The sequence below is a fragment of the Petaurus breviceps genome, unplaced genomic scaffold, assembly GCF_028583685.1.
Source record: "Petaurus breviceps papuanus isolate PSGF00001 unplaced genomic scaffold, PetGlider_PUasm1.0 90444, whole genome shotgun sequence".
Taxonomy (NCBI): Eukaryota; Metazoa; Chordata; class Mammalia; order Diprotodontia; family Petauridae; genus Petaurus; species Petaurus breviceps.
This window is the reverse complement of record NW_027187256.1, coordinates 672,436-689,182: the sequence shown is the minus strand read 5'-3', so window position 1 is coordinate 689,182 and position 16,747 is coordinate 672,436. Positions and strand designations below refer to the sequence as shown.

General features: G+C 40.8%; 1 protein-coding gene across 1 annotated transcript in view; it reads left to right on the top strand.

Moving 5' to 3' along the window:
- LOC138177711 (olfactory receptor 52D1-like) overlaps window positions 1-16,333 on the top strand; it is a 57,351-nt gene extending 41,018 nt beyond the window's left edge. The window contains exons 4-5 of the mRNA XM_069108923.1: window positions 12,823-13,120; window positions 13,968-16,333. Of these exons, the coding sequence (XP_068965024.1) occupies window positions 14,009-14,959 (951 nt within the window). The 5' untranslated portion in view covers window positions 12,823-13,120; window positions 13,968-14,008 and the 3' untranslated portion in view covers window positions 14,960-16,333. The remainder of the gene's footprint in view (window positions 1-12,822; window positions 13,121-13,967) is intronic.
- The last annotated feature ends 414 nt before the right edge of the window (window positions 16,334-16,747 follow it).

Genomic DNA, 16,747 nt, shown 5'->3' with positions numbered 1-16,747 from the left:
AAATAACTAGCCGTGTAACCTTGAGCAAGTTAACCCCAAATGCTTAAAAAAAAAAGATCATTGGTAACTAATTAAGAGAGAGACAAATTTGGTAGTTGAATGATAAAGTTGGTAGCTACACTGTAATGAGCTAAGCAGAGAATGGGAGGACAAGAAGAAGCGGCAGTGACTACAGATGGCATTCTCAGTGAGTGAGTTTGATTGTAAAAGAGAGGAGAGATTGGTACAAAGGCTGGAGGGATGGATGGTTCAAGCAAGGGTTTTTGAGGATGAGAGAGAAATGGTGTAGGCATTAAGGAAGCAGGTAGATGGGGAGATATTGAACATAGGTAAGAAAGTGGGGATGATTGGGAGGGCATTCTACTGGAGAATATGGGATGGAAAGGGTTCACTTGTACATGTAGAGGGGTTTACTTTGGCAAGAAGAAGGGGCCACACTTTCATGTGAGATAGATGAAGGTAGAGATAGTGGCAGAAGGTATATGAGTGATGTAAGATAAGGAGAGGGAAGAGAGAACTCTCAGTGAATGGTCTCAGTTTGCTCAGTGAAATGTGAGTCAAGGTCCTTAGCTGAGAGCATGGCAGTGGTCTGTGGAGGAAGCCATGGGTTATTTAAGGAGAGATTAAAAAGTTTAGAAAATATGTTGTGGTGAATTGGTTAGTAGATCAATTAGAGTCCTAAAAGGATTACCTTGCAGCACTGAGGGCCCAATTCAGATTATGTATCATACATTATCGGTGCTCCCAGTCAGGAGAGCTTTGTCATTTTATCTGGCTTAGTTCAGCTACATGTAAATAGGAGCAAAGGCAGCAGATGGGGCTTAGTAGGACAAGGTTGACAGTAGGTAAAAGGGGCAAGGTATTTGCAAGAAGAGGGCAGTTTAGAGTTGAACTGGCTCTCCAATGGGTCAAGATAGAGAAGAGAGGTGAATACAACCAGTGAAGAAATAATGGCTAGAGAGAGAACTAAGAAATCAAGAAATTGGACGTCATAGTGAGGATAAGCAACTTATCCTCAGGTTTGCAAAGAGGGACAAGTGGATTGACAAATCCATTTTCATTTGAATGCATAAGGGAGTTTCAGAGTTAATAAACATGGATGTATGAAGCATTTGTGGGTGATGACAAAATTAAAGATATGACCATCTTTCTGTGTAGCTGAGATGGAGTAGAGAAGTAAGTTATAGGAAATAAGCAAGTTGAGTTATTGGGAGTTACAAGGATGTTTGAGGTCAGCTAGGTGGCCCAGTGGATAGAGTGCTGGGCCTGAAGTAAGGAAAACTCATCTTCATGAGTTCAAATCTGGCCTACTACTTACTAGTTGTATAACCCTGGGCAGGTCACTTAACCCTGTTTGCCTCAGTTACTCATCTGTCAAGTGAGCTGGAGAAAAAAATGGCAAACCACTCCAGTATTTTTGCCAAGAAAAGCCCAAATTGGGTCATAAAAAGTTGGACATGTCTGAAACAACTAACAACAAGCGTGTTCCAGGGAGTATTAATCTGTTTAATAATACCTGGTATGAGGGCAGGAATTGGGGAGGAAAGACTGCCAGGCAGGCACTGAGCTTGTTGAGGAAAGAAGGAAATGTCCTGCAGGTTGGTAGGCAAAAGCTAGCAGAATTTTGATTAGTTGGTAGATGTGGATTGAGTGAGCTGAGCCTCAAAGGAGGAGAAGTTACTGAGTGGTTGTTGTAGGGGGAAAATTAGAAGTGGCAATTGGAAACAAGGAGTATTTCAACTCCTCCACTCAAATACTGGGAAGGAAGGAGAGAAAGTGCTAAAGAGGGTCACCAGGGAGGTTATATCCTCAAGATGATGATGGATCAGGAAAACCCCAAAGGAGGGAGTAAGCCTTCATGTAGAGAGGGGATCAAAAGTGTTAGATTCTTTCTAGAGGTCAAGAAGAATGAAAATTGAGAAAAGTCCATGAAATTCAACAATTAAGATATCGAGGTAACTTTAGAGACAGCAGTTTCAATTTAGTGATTAGTTTAGAAGTCAGATTGTATAAGGTTTAGAAGAGAGTGAGAGAGGAAATAAGTGGAGACAATGGATGTGGATAACTTTTAAAAACACTTTGACTGGAAAATGAAGAACTATAGAAAAGTTTGTAGGAATTACTAGGAATGATGGTTATAAATACTTAGAAGTCTAATGATTCCTAAGGAAGACAGGAGAAACTCAAGTCCCTTCTTTTAAGAGGTGGGGAACTTGTATTTCAGAACATTCAGACTCAGTTATTCTATTGGTTAGTTTTGCCCAACTGCTCCCCCCTCCTCCCTTCATCTTCCTTTTTTTCTTCTTTGTTACAAGGCATATCTTTCTGGAGATAGAAGAGGAAAGGGAGATGTTTGGAAATAAAAATTATGTAAATACAAAAAATTAAAACCTTTTTTAAAGAATTATAATGACTTTAGCCTGGTGCACTACTTCCAAATCTGTGCATTCTCTTTTGTAAATAAACTTTTTTTAAAAAAATCACACACTTCTGTAGTCTGTATTATGTAATGGCAGGGAGCAGAAGTGGGAAAACGGAAGTGGGTACTCAAAGAGGGCACAAAGATTTTCAGGCAGCAGCAGAGAAAGGGGAGGAGCTTGTAAAGAGGCTTCAAATGCAGGAGATTTGTGAACTAGGGGCAAGGAGGAAGCAGAGGGTGGTGTCCCACACTGGGAATAAGTGTTCATAAAAGATGAAAACTGTAAAGCTAAATGCAAAAGATCATAGATTTTGATTTGGAAAGGACCTTAAAATTCATCTAGTCCATCCCACCTCCATTTTCTAAGTGAAGAAACCTAGACCTCAAAAGCTTAAGTGACTTGTAGAAGGTCACACAATAAGAGAGGGAGCCAGGATACAAACTCAAGTCATGACTAAAATGTGGGCTCCTTTAGCAGCACTCCACTGACCGGTTTAGTTGAGAGAAGTTGTTACTCTGAGAAGCTGACTCAGTGAATTCAGTGAAGCCTAAATATTCAAGACCAGAATCTTCAGCAGAGTAACTGATTTGTATAGGGTGTCAAATAAGGGAGAGTCCTAAATAAAGAGTCTGGACCTGACAACATTGTAAACAACTGGAAGCCAATGAGGTTTCTTGAGTGGTGTCCAGTTTATTGTTGTTGCTGTTAGTCATTTCAGTTGTGCCTGATTCTCTGTACCCCCATTTTGGGGTTTTCTTGTCTGAGATACTAGAGTGGTTTACTGTTTCCTTCTCCAGCTCATTCGATAGATGAGGAACTGAGACAAACATGGTTAAGTGATCTGCCCAGGCTTATACAACTAGTAAGTGTCTGAGGCAAGATTTTAAGTCAGGGAGATGTCTTTCTGACTCCAGGTCCAGCACTTTATCCACTTAGACACTTAGCTGCCCAGGGTCCAATTAGCTACAAGAATTTATTAAGTACTTACTATGTGCCAGACACTATACTAAACATTGGGTATAAAAAGAAACACAAAAACAAGGTCCCTCGCCTTAAGAAGTTCACATACTAATGGGGAAGAGAACATGTAAAATATTGTACATAATATATATGCGTATGTATACATACACATATACATACATATGTACATAGACACATACACGTGGGTGTGTCCTCTTTAGTGAAAGGTCTTCTCAGGGAGAAGGCCCTAGAAGTGGGATTAAGGATGGGCTCAAGAATGGGGATCAGGTGAGGAAAAGTCTCCGACAGTAGGTGGGATTTGAGCCAAAGCTTGAATGAAGCCAGGGAAACATGGATCAGATGCTCTGTATTTGTATAAGTGACAGTCATGACATTGACTTCCTGATATCATGGTCCTCTTCAAGAATGAAGGCCAAACAACAAAAATGTTAGTTGCAAACAAATAGACTTTCAGGCAGCTTGAATTCACTCTATCAAGTTGATTATTAAATGTTCAGTATGAGTATTTGCATCTAGAAAATCAAAGCTACAAATCAAAACTTGATTTATTATTTTGTTGGTTGTCTAGACATAGGAAAATGTTGGAGGAAATGTTAATAGTGTAGATTAAATTTTAATATGTGCCCTAAACATTTACTAGCCCTCCCCTCTTTTTAGTCCATAATCATAGCTACAGCTACATTCTCAACACAGCATAAAAGACCTTCTCCCTCTTCCTCTCCTATGATACTGGTAATGTCCTCCCTTAAGACTTAGTGCTGGAATACATGTACCTGACATTCTTCCCTGAAAGGGCACAGAATGACAGCTAAGGCTGTGATTAAATCCTGTGACCCTGATATAGTAGTATCATGAGTTGCCCCAGCTTAAGTTCTCAAGAACATCCACCCCCAAGCCCAGCCAGGATACTGTAACCAGGTTTCTGCCCAGAAAGCATTCACTTCAGGGTGCCCCATTGTTTGGGGTTTTACTTTAATCCAAGGTGGGTGAATGGAGGAAAGGGGATGATGGCAAGAGATAGGAAGGGGTTTAAGCTAGGAGTAACAGAGGGTGGGTCAGGACTTCTGGAGAGGACTAGAAGAAGCAGGGGAGGAAGGAGGGGAGGAACTTGGAAAAGGAAGATAATAGGTTACAGGAGGGAGACATAGTAGGGGAAGATAAAAAGGAATATAGAAGGAACCATGGAAGATTAATGATGCAGACAGGGAAAAAAAGCACTTACCCTCTCATGGTTCAAAATAACTTATGTCCTTCAGACCCTAACTAGGTCTCAATGTATCTGGTGGTATCTAAACCAGAAGGGTGGGACTTGGGGTACCAAGAAAGAGCCCAAGATACCACACCCAAAAATCATTAGGGGGAACTGAAATTAAGTCTGAGCAGGAAGACACTGAGAGGGGTGGAGGAGCCAGTTGGGAAAGCTAGAGTAGAGAAACACATCCCCACTCCCAGACGCTTTGATTTTGAGAGGTCCATCTTCCATAACACAGAGCTAAAACCCAGAGGACTCTGACCAAACCATTCTTAGGTGTGAGGACTGAAGTATAGCCCTTCTCTCCACAAGTCAGAGAAGAAGTAAGAGTAAGAGGTGTGTGGGGGCTCCACAAGAGGGGAAGTAAGATCAGGCTTTCTTTTGTTTTTTTGTCTTTATATTCCCATCTCATAGCACAGAATCTGACATTTTTAAAAGAATGAATGAGGGAGTGAATGAATGAATGAGTAAGTGAATAAATCTGAGGCAGATCCCTGGATAAAGAAAAGGGTCCTGGGAGAGCAATTGGGATGATGGGAGAAACTGCTAACATGGTAAAGTGATCCCAGTCCCCTTTTATAGACAAAACTCACCCAATTAAGCATCCTCCTCACATCTTATTACAGGGTCCCCTCTACACCCACCCCCTCCCTGTGAAGGTAAGGAATATCAGTCGGTCAACAAACATTTATAAAACACCCAATATGTGCCAGGTACTGTGTAAAGCTATTGAAATATAAAGAAAAGCAGAAGACAGTCCCTTTTTTTAAAGGACCTCACATAGTCCAGTGCAGGAAATAACATGCAGACAACTATATATAATCAAGATACAGGAAAAATTGGAGATAATGCACAGAAGAAAGGCATTAGAATCAAGGGTATCAGGGAAAGTTTCTTACAAAAGGAGAGATGTTAGGAGCAGCTAGGTGACACAGTGAATAGAGCACCAGTCAGGAGGACCCGAGTTCAAATTCGGCCTCAGACACTTGACACTTACCTAGCTGTGTGACCTTGGACAAGTCACTTAACTCCAAATGCCTTTCCCTCCCCCCTCCAAAAAGTAAATAAATATTTTTTTTAAAAAAGGAGAGATGTTAGCTGGAACTTGAAGGCAGCCAGGGAAACCAGAATTCGGAAATGAGGAGAAAGAGAATTCCAGACACAAGGTACAACCAGTGAAAAATGCCTCAAGTCAAGAGATGTAGTTTTGTGTTTGAGGAACTATCATAACTGTATTGCAAAGTATATGAGTGTAAGAAGACTGGAAAGTTGGGGGGGGGGGGGTTCCTTATGAAAGGTTTTAAATGCCAAACTGGGAATGTTCTATTTGATTGTGAATTTGTTATGAGACTTCTGGAGTTTGAGTAGGGGAGTGACATGATCATATCAATTTGCTGATTGAGTGAAGGATTGACTGAGGTGGAGAGAGACCAATCATAGAGAGCCATCACCAGCAGGCTATTGCAATAGTCCAGTTATTTGGTGATGAGGGCCTGCACCAGGGTGGTATTAGTATCAAGGGAGGGAAGGGAGCATATATGGAAATATTACAAAGGTAAAATTAACAGGCCTTGGCAGCAGATTGAATATGGTGGAGGGTAAGAGAGAGTGAAGAGTTGAAGATGACACCTAGGTTCCAGCCGGATTGACTGGGAGGATGGTGGTACCCAGCAATTAATAGGGCAGTCAGGAAGATGGAAAGGTTGTGGGGGGAGGGAGTAGGGAAAGACAGCAAGTTTATTTTGGACGTGCTGTGATTATTGTGTCTATGGGAAATCTGGTTTGAGATGTCCAATAGGGATTTGGAGATATGAGATTGGAGATCAGCAGAGAGATTAGGACTGGATAAATGGATCTAAGAATCATCAATGTTGAGTTGATAATTGAATCCATGGAATAGTATAAAGGGAGAAGACACTTTATAACAAAGCCCTAGGGGTTACCTACTGTTAGTAGGCATTACCTGGATAGAGATCCAGCAAAGGCTAGATCAGATGAATAGAAGGATAACTAGTTGAGAGCAGTGTTGTGAAAACTTCATCTGTACAAAAATGTTTGTAACAGTAAATAACTGGAAGCTGAGGGGTTGCCTATCATTTGAGTAGTGGATAACCAAATTATCATATATGAAATTCATGGAATACTATTGTGCTGTAAGAAATGACCAGGGGTATTATTTCAGAAAAACCTCATAAGACTTGTATGAACTGATGTAAAATGAAGTGAGAAGGACTAGGAGAAGAATGTATACAATAAAAGCAGTATTTTAAAAACAATCAACCCTGAAAGACTTAAGAATTCTGATCAACACAATGATCAACCACAATTCCAAAGGACTCATAATGAAACCTCCTGCTACCTCCAGAGAGAGAAGTAATAAATTTAGAGCATGGATTGAAGCCTGTTTTCTTTTCTTTCTCTTCCTTCCTACCATCGTAGAAATATGAGACTGGGCAGCCTAACACCTGGAGACTCCTACTCCCTGGGGAAGTCCTTGATGAGGAGGATGGAGTAAGAGAAGGGAAAACTAGCACTCAGCCTCCCAGTGCAAAGCAAGGTTCCTGATCCTGGCCCCTGGTCAATACCTTTGCCTCTTTTTAGTAATGCTTGGTCCTGGACCTCCAAATAAAAAATCTCTGAGAGCTCAGTATGGTGTGACTTGGATGAATGGGGGCAGTGCCCCAAATCCTAGCTCTGCTTTTAGCAACTGGGACCACAAATATTCCCATGGTCCCCTAAGTCCATGGTTTCCTATTCAGTTTACTCCCTATCTCCTACCCATCCCTAGAGATCTAGGATAAAGCTAACTGAATCTTAGCTCCTGGAACTGCATTTGTCCTGGTCTTTGCTCTGGCTCCAAGCTAGGGTAAGTGAGTGGCCAGTAGTGTGGGGTTTGAGGTATGTCACAGGGAAGAAAAGGGGCCAGAACTATCCTCTGAAGAAGGTTCAAGTAGTGGGGACCAGGGAGAGAAATCTAGTAGAGACATTACTGTGAACAGTGATTTTGGGTTCCTCTCCCCAGGCAAAGAGCTCTAGGGGCCATCTCTTAACTATCTCTTCATCCCCAGGACAGACAGGAGTCTTTTGAATTTCTTAAGTCATTGGGAAAAGAAACAGTGTCCTAATACAGGTGCATATTCCAGTGTCTTACAACTTTCAACAGTAAGTTCTTTTTTTTGCTTCTTAACTGAATCTTTCTTGCTGCACCAATCTTTGGATCTTGCTATGTCATATGTGCAGGTAAAAAATAAGGGTCAGGGAGCCTTACTCTAACCCCCTTCAGAGAAGCCTTTATTATAATAAAAATAATCAGATTAATGCTCCTCTAAATTCTTCCTCTGATGCTTCACTGTGGCATAAGTATCCCTGGGTTCTTGAAGTTTATGCCAAAAGATCATTATCAACTAACATTTATCTAAATGCCTGCTATGTACAGTGTGATATTCTAGGTGTTAGGAAAGAAGTAATGTTTAGATAATGCATTATTTCTGTCCTCCCAGATTTTAAAGAATTTAGCAGGTGCTATTAAGATAAGGGCTCAAGTATGGGCCCGGGAACACACTGGGAATCTGTTGTCTGACATCCAGCCTAGTTAAATAAAAAAGGCTCACGAACAAAAGGCTGGCTACCAAATAATGAATTCCTTTGGTTACAGTAGCTCATGGAAAACCTTATCTACTAAGGTATGAAGAGATTTTAATAGGCTACAGTGACCAGTGTAATCAAATGAATTGTGGCTCTTTTAATGAGCTAAACTGATCTAGGATTGTGGCTCTTTTAATGAGCTAAACTGACCTAGGATAATACTACTTTCCATTTATACCATAGATTATATTTTCTAAGCCTTTTACAACCATGATCTGGTATGATGCTTGAATCAACCTTTTGAGAAAGGTAGGGAACTGATTATTGTCCCCTTTCAGGAGAGAAGGACATTGAGTGGAAGAGAGAAAGAGGTGACCTATGTGATGTCACATAGCTCAATAGTGATAGGGCTGCAATTAAAAACTCAGGTATATAGTTTTACAATACAGGAGTCATTTGATTGCATCAGCCAGAGGGGTGTCCTAAGTCCCTGTAGCCTTTTCTTCTTCATTCTTTATGGTACCTGAATTTCTATTTTAATTCTTGATTCAAGCTCTCATTTCCTTCCTGAGACCTTATCTCTAACCGACCTAAAAGCTACAACTATACACCTCCAGCTGTTGTCCCCAAGATACTATCTGTCTCATAAGGCTACAGTCTGAATCATGGAATATGTGGCCAATATCTGCCCATAGCCTCTCAGACATTCTGCGTGTCAATCCAGGGACATTCCCAGTCTCTCTCTAACCTCTAAGAGGATCTCTGTCAAAGACTGGGTGGGATACACTGTGTTATATATGTGCCATGTCATAGTACAGAGGATGGTGAGTTGTGCTTTGCCCATCTTCCCCTAGAAAGAGAGGAAATGGTGGTCTCCATGTAATGTGTTAAGAATTTGGATTAACTACCTAGAACAGCTTTGCAACTGAGATGGAATGAATGAAACAAAGCATCAGTGATAGAGTCCTTGACATTTGGGAAGATTAAGGGATAGTCTTATTCAAAGGCAGGCATTTTGCATTGATTTTAAATGCAGTAAAGGCAAAAGATAAGATTTCTTTTAATGCAATCTACTTTTATTTGTGCTTATACATTTATTGTACTTATACCAATTGTATTCAAGACTGATACAAAGGTAAATAAGAAAAAGTGTCTCCATTCATGGCCTTTACAAACTAGCAGAGTTAATATATACATCAATAATTATCAGGCAATGGAATAAGTGGACAAGAGACACAAAATTCTTTATGAAGTCTAAGGGGAGAAAGAACTAGATGAACAAAGGAGCCTTTAAAATTAGGTTGGATTTCAGTAGGCAGAGAGGGTAGGAAGAAGGCAGTTCAGCTACATAGACCAGGGAGAGAAAAGGCTTAGAGATAGAATAATGCAGGAAGCATTCAATGAAGAGTGAGTTATTCAGAGGCAGTTTGCATAGTACGGTTTTGAACTTGGAGTCAAAAAGACTAGGGTTTGAATTCTACTGCCTATATCTAATATCTACACAGTAGTGGGCAAATCACTTTTTTTCTCTGAATTTCAGTTTTGCCATATTTTAAATGGGGTTAATAAAGGCACTAACCTCACAATATCAGTGTAAGGATCAAAAGGGATAATGTATACAAGTGCTTTACAAACCTTAAAGTGCTGTATTTTGTTGTTGTTGTTGTTTTTTGTTGTTGTCCAGACAGTTTTCAGTCATGTATGATTCTTCATGACCCCTTTTGGGGTTTTCTTAGCAGATATTGGAAGGGTTTGCCATTTCCAGCTCCAGCTCATTTTACAGATGAGGAAACTGCGGCAAACAGGGTCAATTAACTTGCCCAGAGTCACACAGTTAGTAAGTATCTGATGCCAGATTTGAATTTAGGAAGATGTCTTCCTGACTCTAGATCCAGAACTCTGTTTTACCTTAGGACACTTTAGGAAGCAGAGCACAGAAGGGGGAGTAGTGTGACCTAAGTATATAAAGGTAAGCTAGCATCAGAATATTGAAGACTTGTTAAGGAAGTTTAATAGAAAGACTAATCTGTCAGTGAAGGATGAATGGGGGTGGTAGAAGAGAGTGGAGGTAGGAAAAAACTGTAAGGAAACTATTACAGTATTCTTACTCATGTTTGTAGTAGGGTCATAGGAATGGGAATGGGAATAGATAAGAAATTTATCTACAGGAGATTTTGTGGAAGGTGGAATCAGTCAGACTTGTTCATTCAAAGACTCATTGGATATGAGAGGATGAAGGAAGGGACAGAATTGAAGATAACACTTGTGTTTCAAAAATAGGATTTGGATTGAGAAGTAGAGAGGATGAAGGAAGGAAAAGAATTGAAGATAACACCTGTGTTCCAAAAATAGGATTTGGATTGAATAGTGTCCCTAGTATATAAGAAAGGATGAAGTCAGAAAGAGAAACCTGTTGAGGAAGCAAAATTATAATTTTTGTTTTAAAGATACTGGGTTTGAATTAATGCAGTTGTAGATGGATACAGTTAGAGACAGATCTGAACTTAAGGAGAAAATACATGATTATAACTAGAGATATATAAATCATCTCAGGGTTATAGTTGAAAACATGAGAATGAATTAAATTGTCAGGAGACAGAAACAAGGAGGGGCAAGGACACAAGTCTGGAAGAAGAAGTGGCAAAGAGAAAGGTACAGTTAGAATAATAGGAACACCATGAGAATGAAAGTGTAGGAGCCAAGGGAGGTGAGATTATCTAGACAGAAGGGTTAGTCTATAATGTCAAATGCTTCAAAAGCCAAGAAGGATGAACATGGGGGGAAATACGTCTTTGGTTTTAATGATTAGGATGTCACTGGTGACTCTGGAGAGAGTAGTTTGAGTAGAATTGTGGTTATGGTGTTAGATGATAGGCACCTGAAAAAAAAAAGAGTAAAGGTATAGAGGTAGAGGTATCAATTTCAGGCAATTGGATCACTCCACAAACTATATGAGGGAAGGGGAAAAAAAGATCTTACCATAAACTAAGAGAAATATTTTGCCCTTTCTACTACTATAATGCCAGCTAATCTCTTGGGTTGGGGTGAGGTGCAAGGCTAGTCACATTAGCTTGGCCTCTCTGGATGCTTCAGGTTCCTGTAGGAAGAGCACCTAGGCCTGGGACTAATACCCAGAATTCCATCTGACAGCTGAAATGCTGCCAGAATTCCTTAACTTTCTCCCTCCCAGTGCCCTTTGGGCTATTTGGCTCCCACCCACCCGCAGTTATGTCTCAGACTACACATCTTTCTTTCTGCTTCTTTCTTTCTTTTTCCTAAACACAGAGCTCACAGGGTCCTTTCTTTGCTAGAGACCTGAAAACTGAATCTTAATTACAGAGTAAATCATAGAATCAGTTTTAGAACTGTAGGATCATTTCAGGGGTATCTAGTCCAATATCTAGTTCTCTTCTATCTCCTTCCATCAAATACCCAGTGCAGAAATCCTGGATAGCATTCCTAATAGGTCAGTTTCTAGCCTCCCCTTGAACACCTTAACTGATAGGGAACTTACTACTTGCCAAAGCAGTCGATCCATTTCATGATTGGACAGCTCTAATTATTAGAAAACTGCTCCCTTTTTTGAGAGGCAGTGTGGGATGAATGAACACTACATCCAATCAAAGGGCCTTGGCTCAAGTCCTGGCTTTCAATTGACTAAACTGGGTGATCTTGGGAAAGTCACTATCTCTCTGACCTGCTTCCTAAAATGAAAAGACTAAACAAGACACTCTGTAAGGTTCTTTCCAGATCTACATCTGTTATCCTACAAACTTCCTTTTGCTATCCTAGTCCTGCTTTCAAGGGTAACACCAAATATTTATGTAATCCCTCTGTGTTAATGGTTTAATTTGGCATTGTCCCTGACCCAACATCTCTGCGCTTTTTTCACCAAAAGTCAGGACTTTTGGTGCTTTAATGAAAAGTAGCATAAGATCAGAAATTTAAATTTGGAAGTAACTGGTGGGATAATTAGAGATCCTGTGGCAAAGCAAAAGGAAGGAAGGAAAGAGGGAAGGAGGGAGGGAAGGAGGGAGAGAAGGAAGGAAGGGAGGGAGGAAAGAAGGAAGGAAGGAAGGAAGGAAGGAAGGAATGAAGGAAGGAAGGAAGGAAGGAAGGAAGGAAGGAAGGAAGGAAGGAAGGAAGGAAGGAGGGAAGGAAACAATAATTTATTAAATACCTACTATGTGCCAGGCACTAATACCAAATATTTTACCAGTATTATCTCATTTGAGCCTCACAATAACCCTAGGAGTTATTATACAATTGAAGAAAATGAACTTCAGTGACTCACCTGGAGTCACAGAGTTAGTAAGAGTCTGAGGCTAGATTTGAATTCAGGTCTTCCTGACTCTAGATCCAGTGCTTTATCAAGTGCACTATTTAACTGGGGAAGATAATGGGGGCAAAAGAATCTTCTTCTTGTTCCTCACCAGTTTCCTAATCTCTTTGCACCTTCAGTCATTTCTGGGTGTTTAATATAAGGAAGGAAGGAAAGAAATAAGCATTTATTAAGCACCTAATATGTTCTAGTCACTGGGCTAAGCACTTTGCATATATTATCTCACATGATCTTTTCAACAGCCCTGGGAGGCCAGCTCATCTTACAGTTGAGAAAACTGAAGCAAACAGAAGTTAAATAACCTGCCTGAGATCATACAACTACTAAATGTCTAGGGCCAGATTTGAACTCAGGTCTTCCTGACTCCAGGCCCAGCACTCTAACCACTGCACCACCTGGCTGCCTACAGAGGATCTTCCTGGCTTTACAGAACTGACATATAAATTAATGACAATTAGTCTGAGTTTGCTGGGCACAGCAAGGACCCCACACAAGGTTCACCATGTGAGATGACAATGTATCTGGGTAATTAATGCACAGGTAAGTAGAGCCATAGAACTTTAGAACCACAGAATCCTAGAAATGCAGAGGTAGTAGGCATGACCATCCTTCTACCCACTATTGGTATCACATGGCAAGGAACATTAACTGCTGAGGAAAAGCTATTTCTTTTCCCTCCCCCTAGAATCACCACAAATCAGGGCTCTCCTATTCTCTCTGAAGATAGATCTCAAACTCCCTCCTATTCCTGTATCCCCCTATTATCACTCTTTGGTCACTTACCCCTGTCTGCTACCCCTGTTTACTTGACTCATTTCCTGGCAAGTAATGGGTCCCACTCCCAAGTTTTGTTTTTATGAACATCTCTCTGTGGGGGGGGGGGGTGGAATGAAGTCTCTTTGGAGACAGTTCCACAAGGATGGTTTCTCTATCTGCCCTCACAGATGAATAAAGAAACTAAAGAGTGAAATATTATTGTCAGATACATGCTGGGAGGAGGGAAGAGCAGGGTAAAGATCACAAAGTAGAACAATCTAGGATGAAAAAACCGATGAAGATTAGATTCTTTTCTGATCAATCTAAAATACTTTTTTTGGAGGAAGTCAGGTTTTTATTTTTAAGGCTAGGTATTTTTCTTTTGCTGCTGACATTATTGTGGGTAGGATAGAGATGAGGGTCATGACAGATCCTTTTGTTTTTCTTTTTTCTTCTTCGGTTGAGTAGAGGAGGGGAAAGAAAAAAATATATGTATGTTAATTGAAATAATAATTTAAAAAATAATTTTAAATCAATTTTAAAGGAGTAATGATTTCTTTAGTCTGCTGTGAGATTCTCCTCCCCTCTCCTTTATTTCTCTTTGCCAAACATTTTCTTTTGTTTTGTCCAGATCAGGAAGAAGAAGAAAAGTCTCCTGTATATCATCCCACAATGCTCACTGCACCTATCCCCAATGGCTCTGCATTTTACCCATCCACCTTCATCTTGTTGGGCATCCCAGGCATGCAAGACCAACACATCTGGATCTCTATTCCCTTTTGCTCCATGTATATCCTTGCCCTTGCAGGTAATGGCACCATCCTTTTTATCATCCTGACAGACAAGGCTCTGCATGAGCCCATGTACCTCTTCCTCTGCCTGCTCTCCATCACAGACCTGGTTCTCTGCTCCACCACACTGCCCAAGATGCTGGCCATCTTCTGGCTCAATGCCCACACCATCTCCTTTCATGGCTGCCTCACTCAGATGTTCTTTGTCCATGCTGGCTTTGCCACCGAGTCAGCAATCCTGTTAGCCATGGCTTTTGACCGCTATGTAGCTATCTGTCGCCCATTGCACTACACATCCATTCTCAATGCCACTGTCATTGGGAAGATTGGAGCAGCATGCGTTGCCCGGGGCCTTCTCTTTGTCTTCCCTTTTGTTATACTCATTAAGCGCCTCCCTTTCTGTGGACACCACATCCTTTCCCATACTTACTGTGAGCACATGGGCATTGCCAAGCTAGCCTGCACCAGCATTAAGCCCAACACCATCTATGGACTCACAGTGGCACTCTCAGTCACAGGAATGGACGTGGTGCTCATTGCAGCCTCCTATGTTCTCATTCTGCATGCTGTGCTGCGCCTGCCTTCCCAGGATGCCCAACTTCGAGCATTCAGCACCTGCGGAGCCCATGTCTGTGTCATTCTTGTCTTCTATATCCCTGCCTTTTTCTCCTTTTTCACCCACCGCTTTGGCCATCATGTGCCCCCACAAGTACACATCATTCTTGCCAACCTCTACCTCCTTGTGCCTCCTGTTCTTAACCCACTAGTGTATGGCATCAATACCAAGCAGATCCGCACTCGGATCCTAGGACTAGGCCTGTGGAGGAGATAGCAGTGCTCTCCATGACCCTCACATTCTGAGAGATCAGGAGAAAATGGGTAAAGTTCCCCACTAAGAAGCTCCTAGAAGCCTATGAAGACCAAAGATAGCCCAAGGGACCCACCTAGAAATCATAACTTTTGCTATTTCAATAGGCAACTTATTAAGTATTATCTAGGACATTTAAGGTTTCATGTGACACTGGATCTGGATACCATAACAATTCCTCTAAATCATATAAAGTAACAGTGGGAGCCAGCCCTACATAAGATATGTATTAATGAGTTGATTCTTACACTCAGGTCTAAATGGGAAAAGGACATGAGATAATGGAGAGCCAGTGAGCATCTTGGCCAGAAAGTGAACCCTACAGTTTATCAATTTTGTCTTTACTTGTGGGTTGTGGATTGGGGGGAAGAGCAGGCATTCGAGATGAATGCTTTTCATTCTATAAATGGAAAAAGGAGCCTTTTTTGTAATATCTCTTCAGGGTAGGGTCCCAGGATGTCACACTTCTCTTACCCCAAGGGCATCTCCAATTTCTGAGAAGACAGGAACCTCTTGAGTCACTGTAGAGTTCCTGAGGAACTCATCCTAGAAATGGCCTTACCTAACCCCAAGGTGATAGAAATAATATGACCTTTAGACAATTTTCATTCCAAACTGTAACTGATATTTGACTCATTTCCTGATTTCCTTCAGAGGAAGAAACCTAAAAGCAAGTGCCCCCCACAAGCTAGATCTAAAAGCCTGATTCCACTGCCTCTATATCTCCCATTCTAGCCCCTCAAGATGGCAGCCTGTACAAAACTCATCCACCACTAAAAATTCTCTGGAGAATTTGTGGTTTGTGAACCCTTCCCCAATTATGCTATGGTGTCCTGGTTTCTTACTTAATAAGAGATTGTCTTTTGCTAGGTAGAGAATTATAGATGTTCTGAATTGGAAGAAACTCTATTTTCTTTAAAAAAAATTATGTAGGGGTGGCTAGATGGAGCAGTGAATAGAGCACCAGCCCTGAAGTCAGGAGGACCTGAGTTCAAATCCGGTCTCAGACACAACACACACACACACACACACACACACACACAATCACTAGCCGTGTGACTGTGGGCAAGTCACTTAACCCCAACTGCCCTCCAAAAAGAAAAAAAAAAAGAAAAAATTATGTCTTTTGTTTTTATATGACTTTCATTTCCTGAAATATAACTTCTACACCCACAGAGTAATCCCTTAGAATAAAGAATTTTAAAAGAGAAAAGCAGTTCAGCAAACCAACTAATACATCAACCAAGACTGACATTTTATATGAAATGGAAAAGACTTTAAAAGTTACCTAGCTTAGTTTCTCACCTAATTTAGAACTCTCCTCTATAGTGTCTCTGAAAGGAGGGTCACATAGAACTGCTATTATTTGTAAAGATATTTGTAAATTATAAAGTGCTATGTAAATATAATCCATTATTATTTTTAATGATGGGGAGTTCACTCCTCTTAATGAGATCCATTACATTATCAGACAGCATTAGTTATTAGGAAATTCTTTCTTATATAGAAGAAAAATCTAATTTATTGAAACACCTATGCATTGGTCCAAATTGGGCCCTCTAAAGCCAGATCTTAGGATTACAGGTAGAGAAGTATGAGATTCTAAGGGCTATTCTAGTCCACCCCCTCACTTGATTGATAAAGAAATTGTACCACAGAGAAGGGAAATGATTTGATCAACAACACACAACTAGTAGGTAGCAGGGCAGTTATTCAAGTGCAGGAGCCCTGATTCCAAGACTGTTGTTCCTT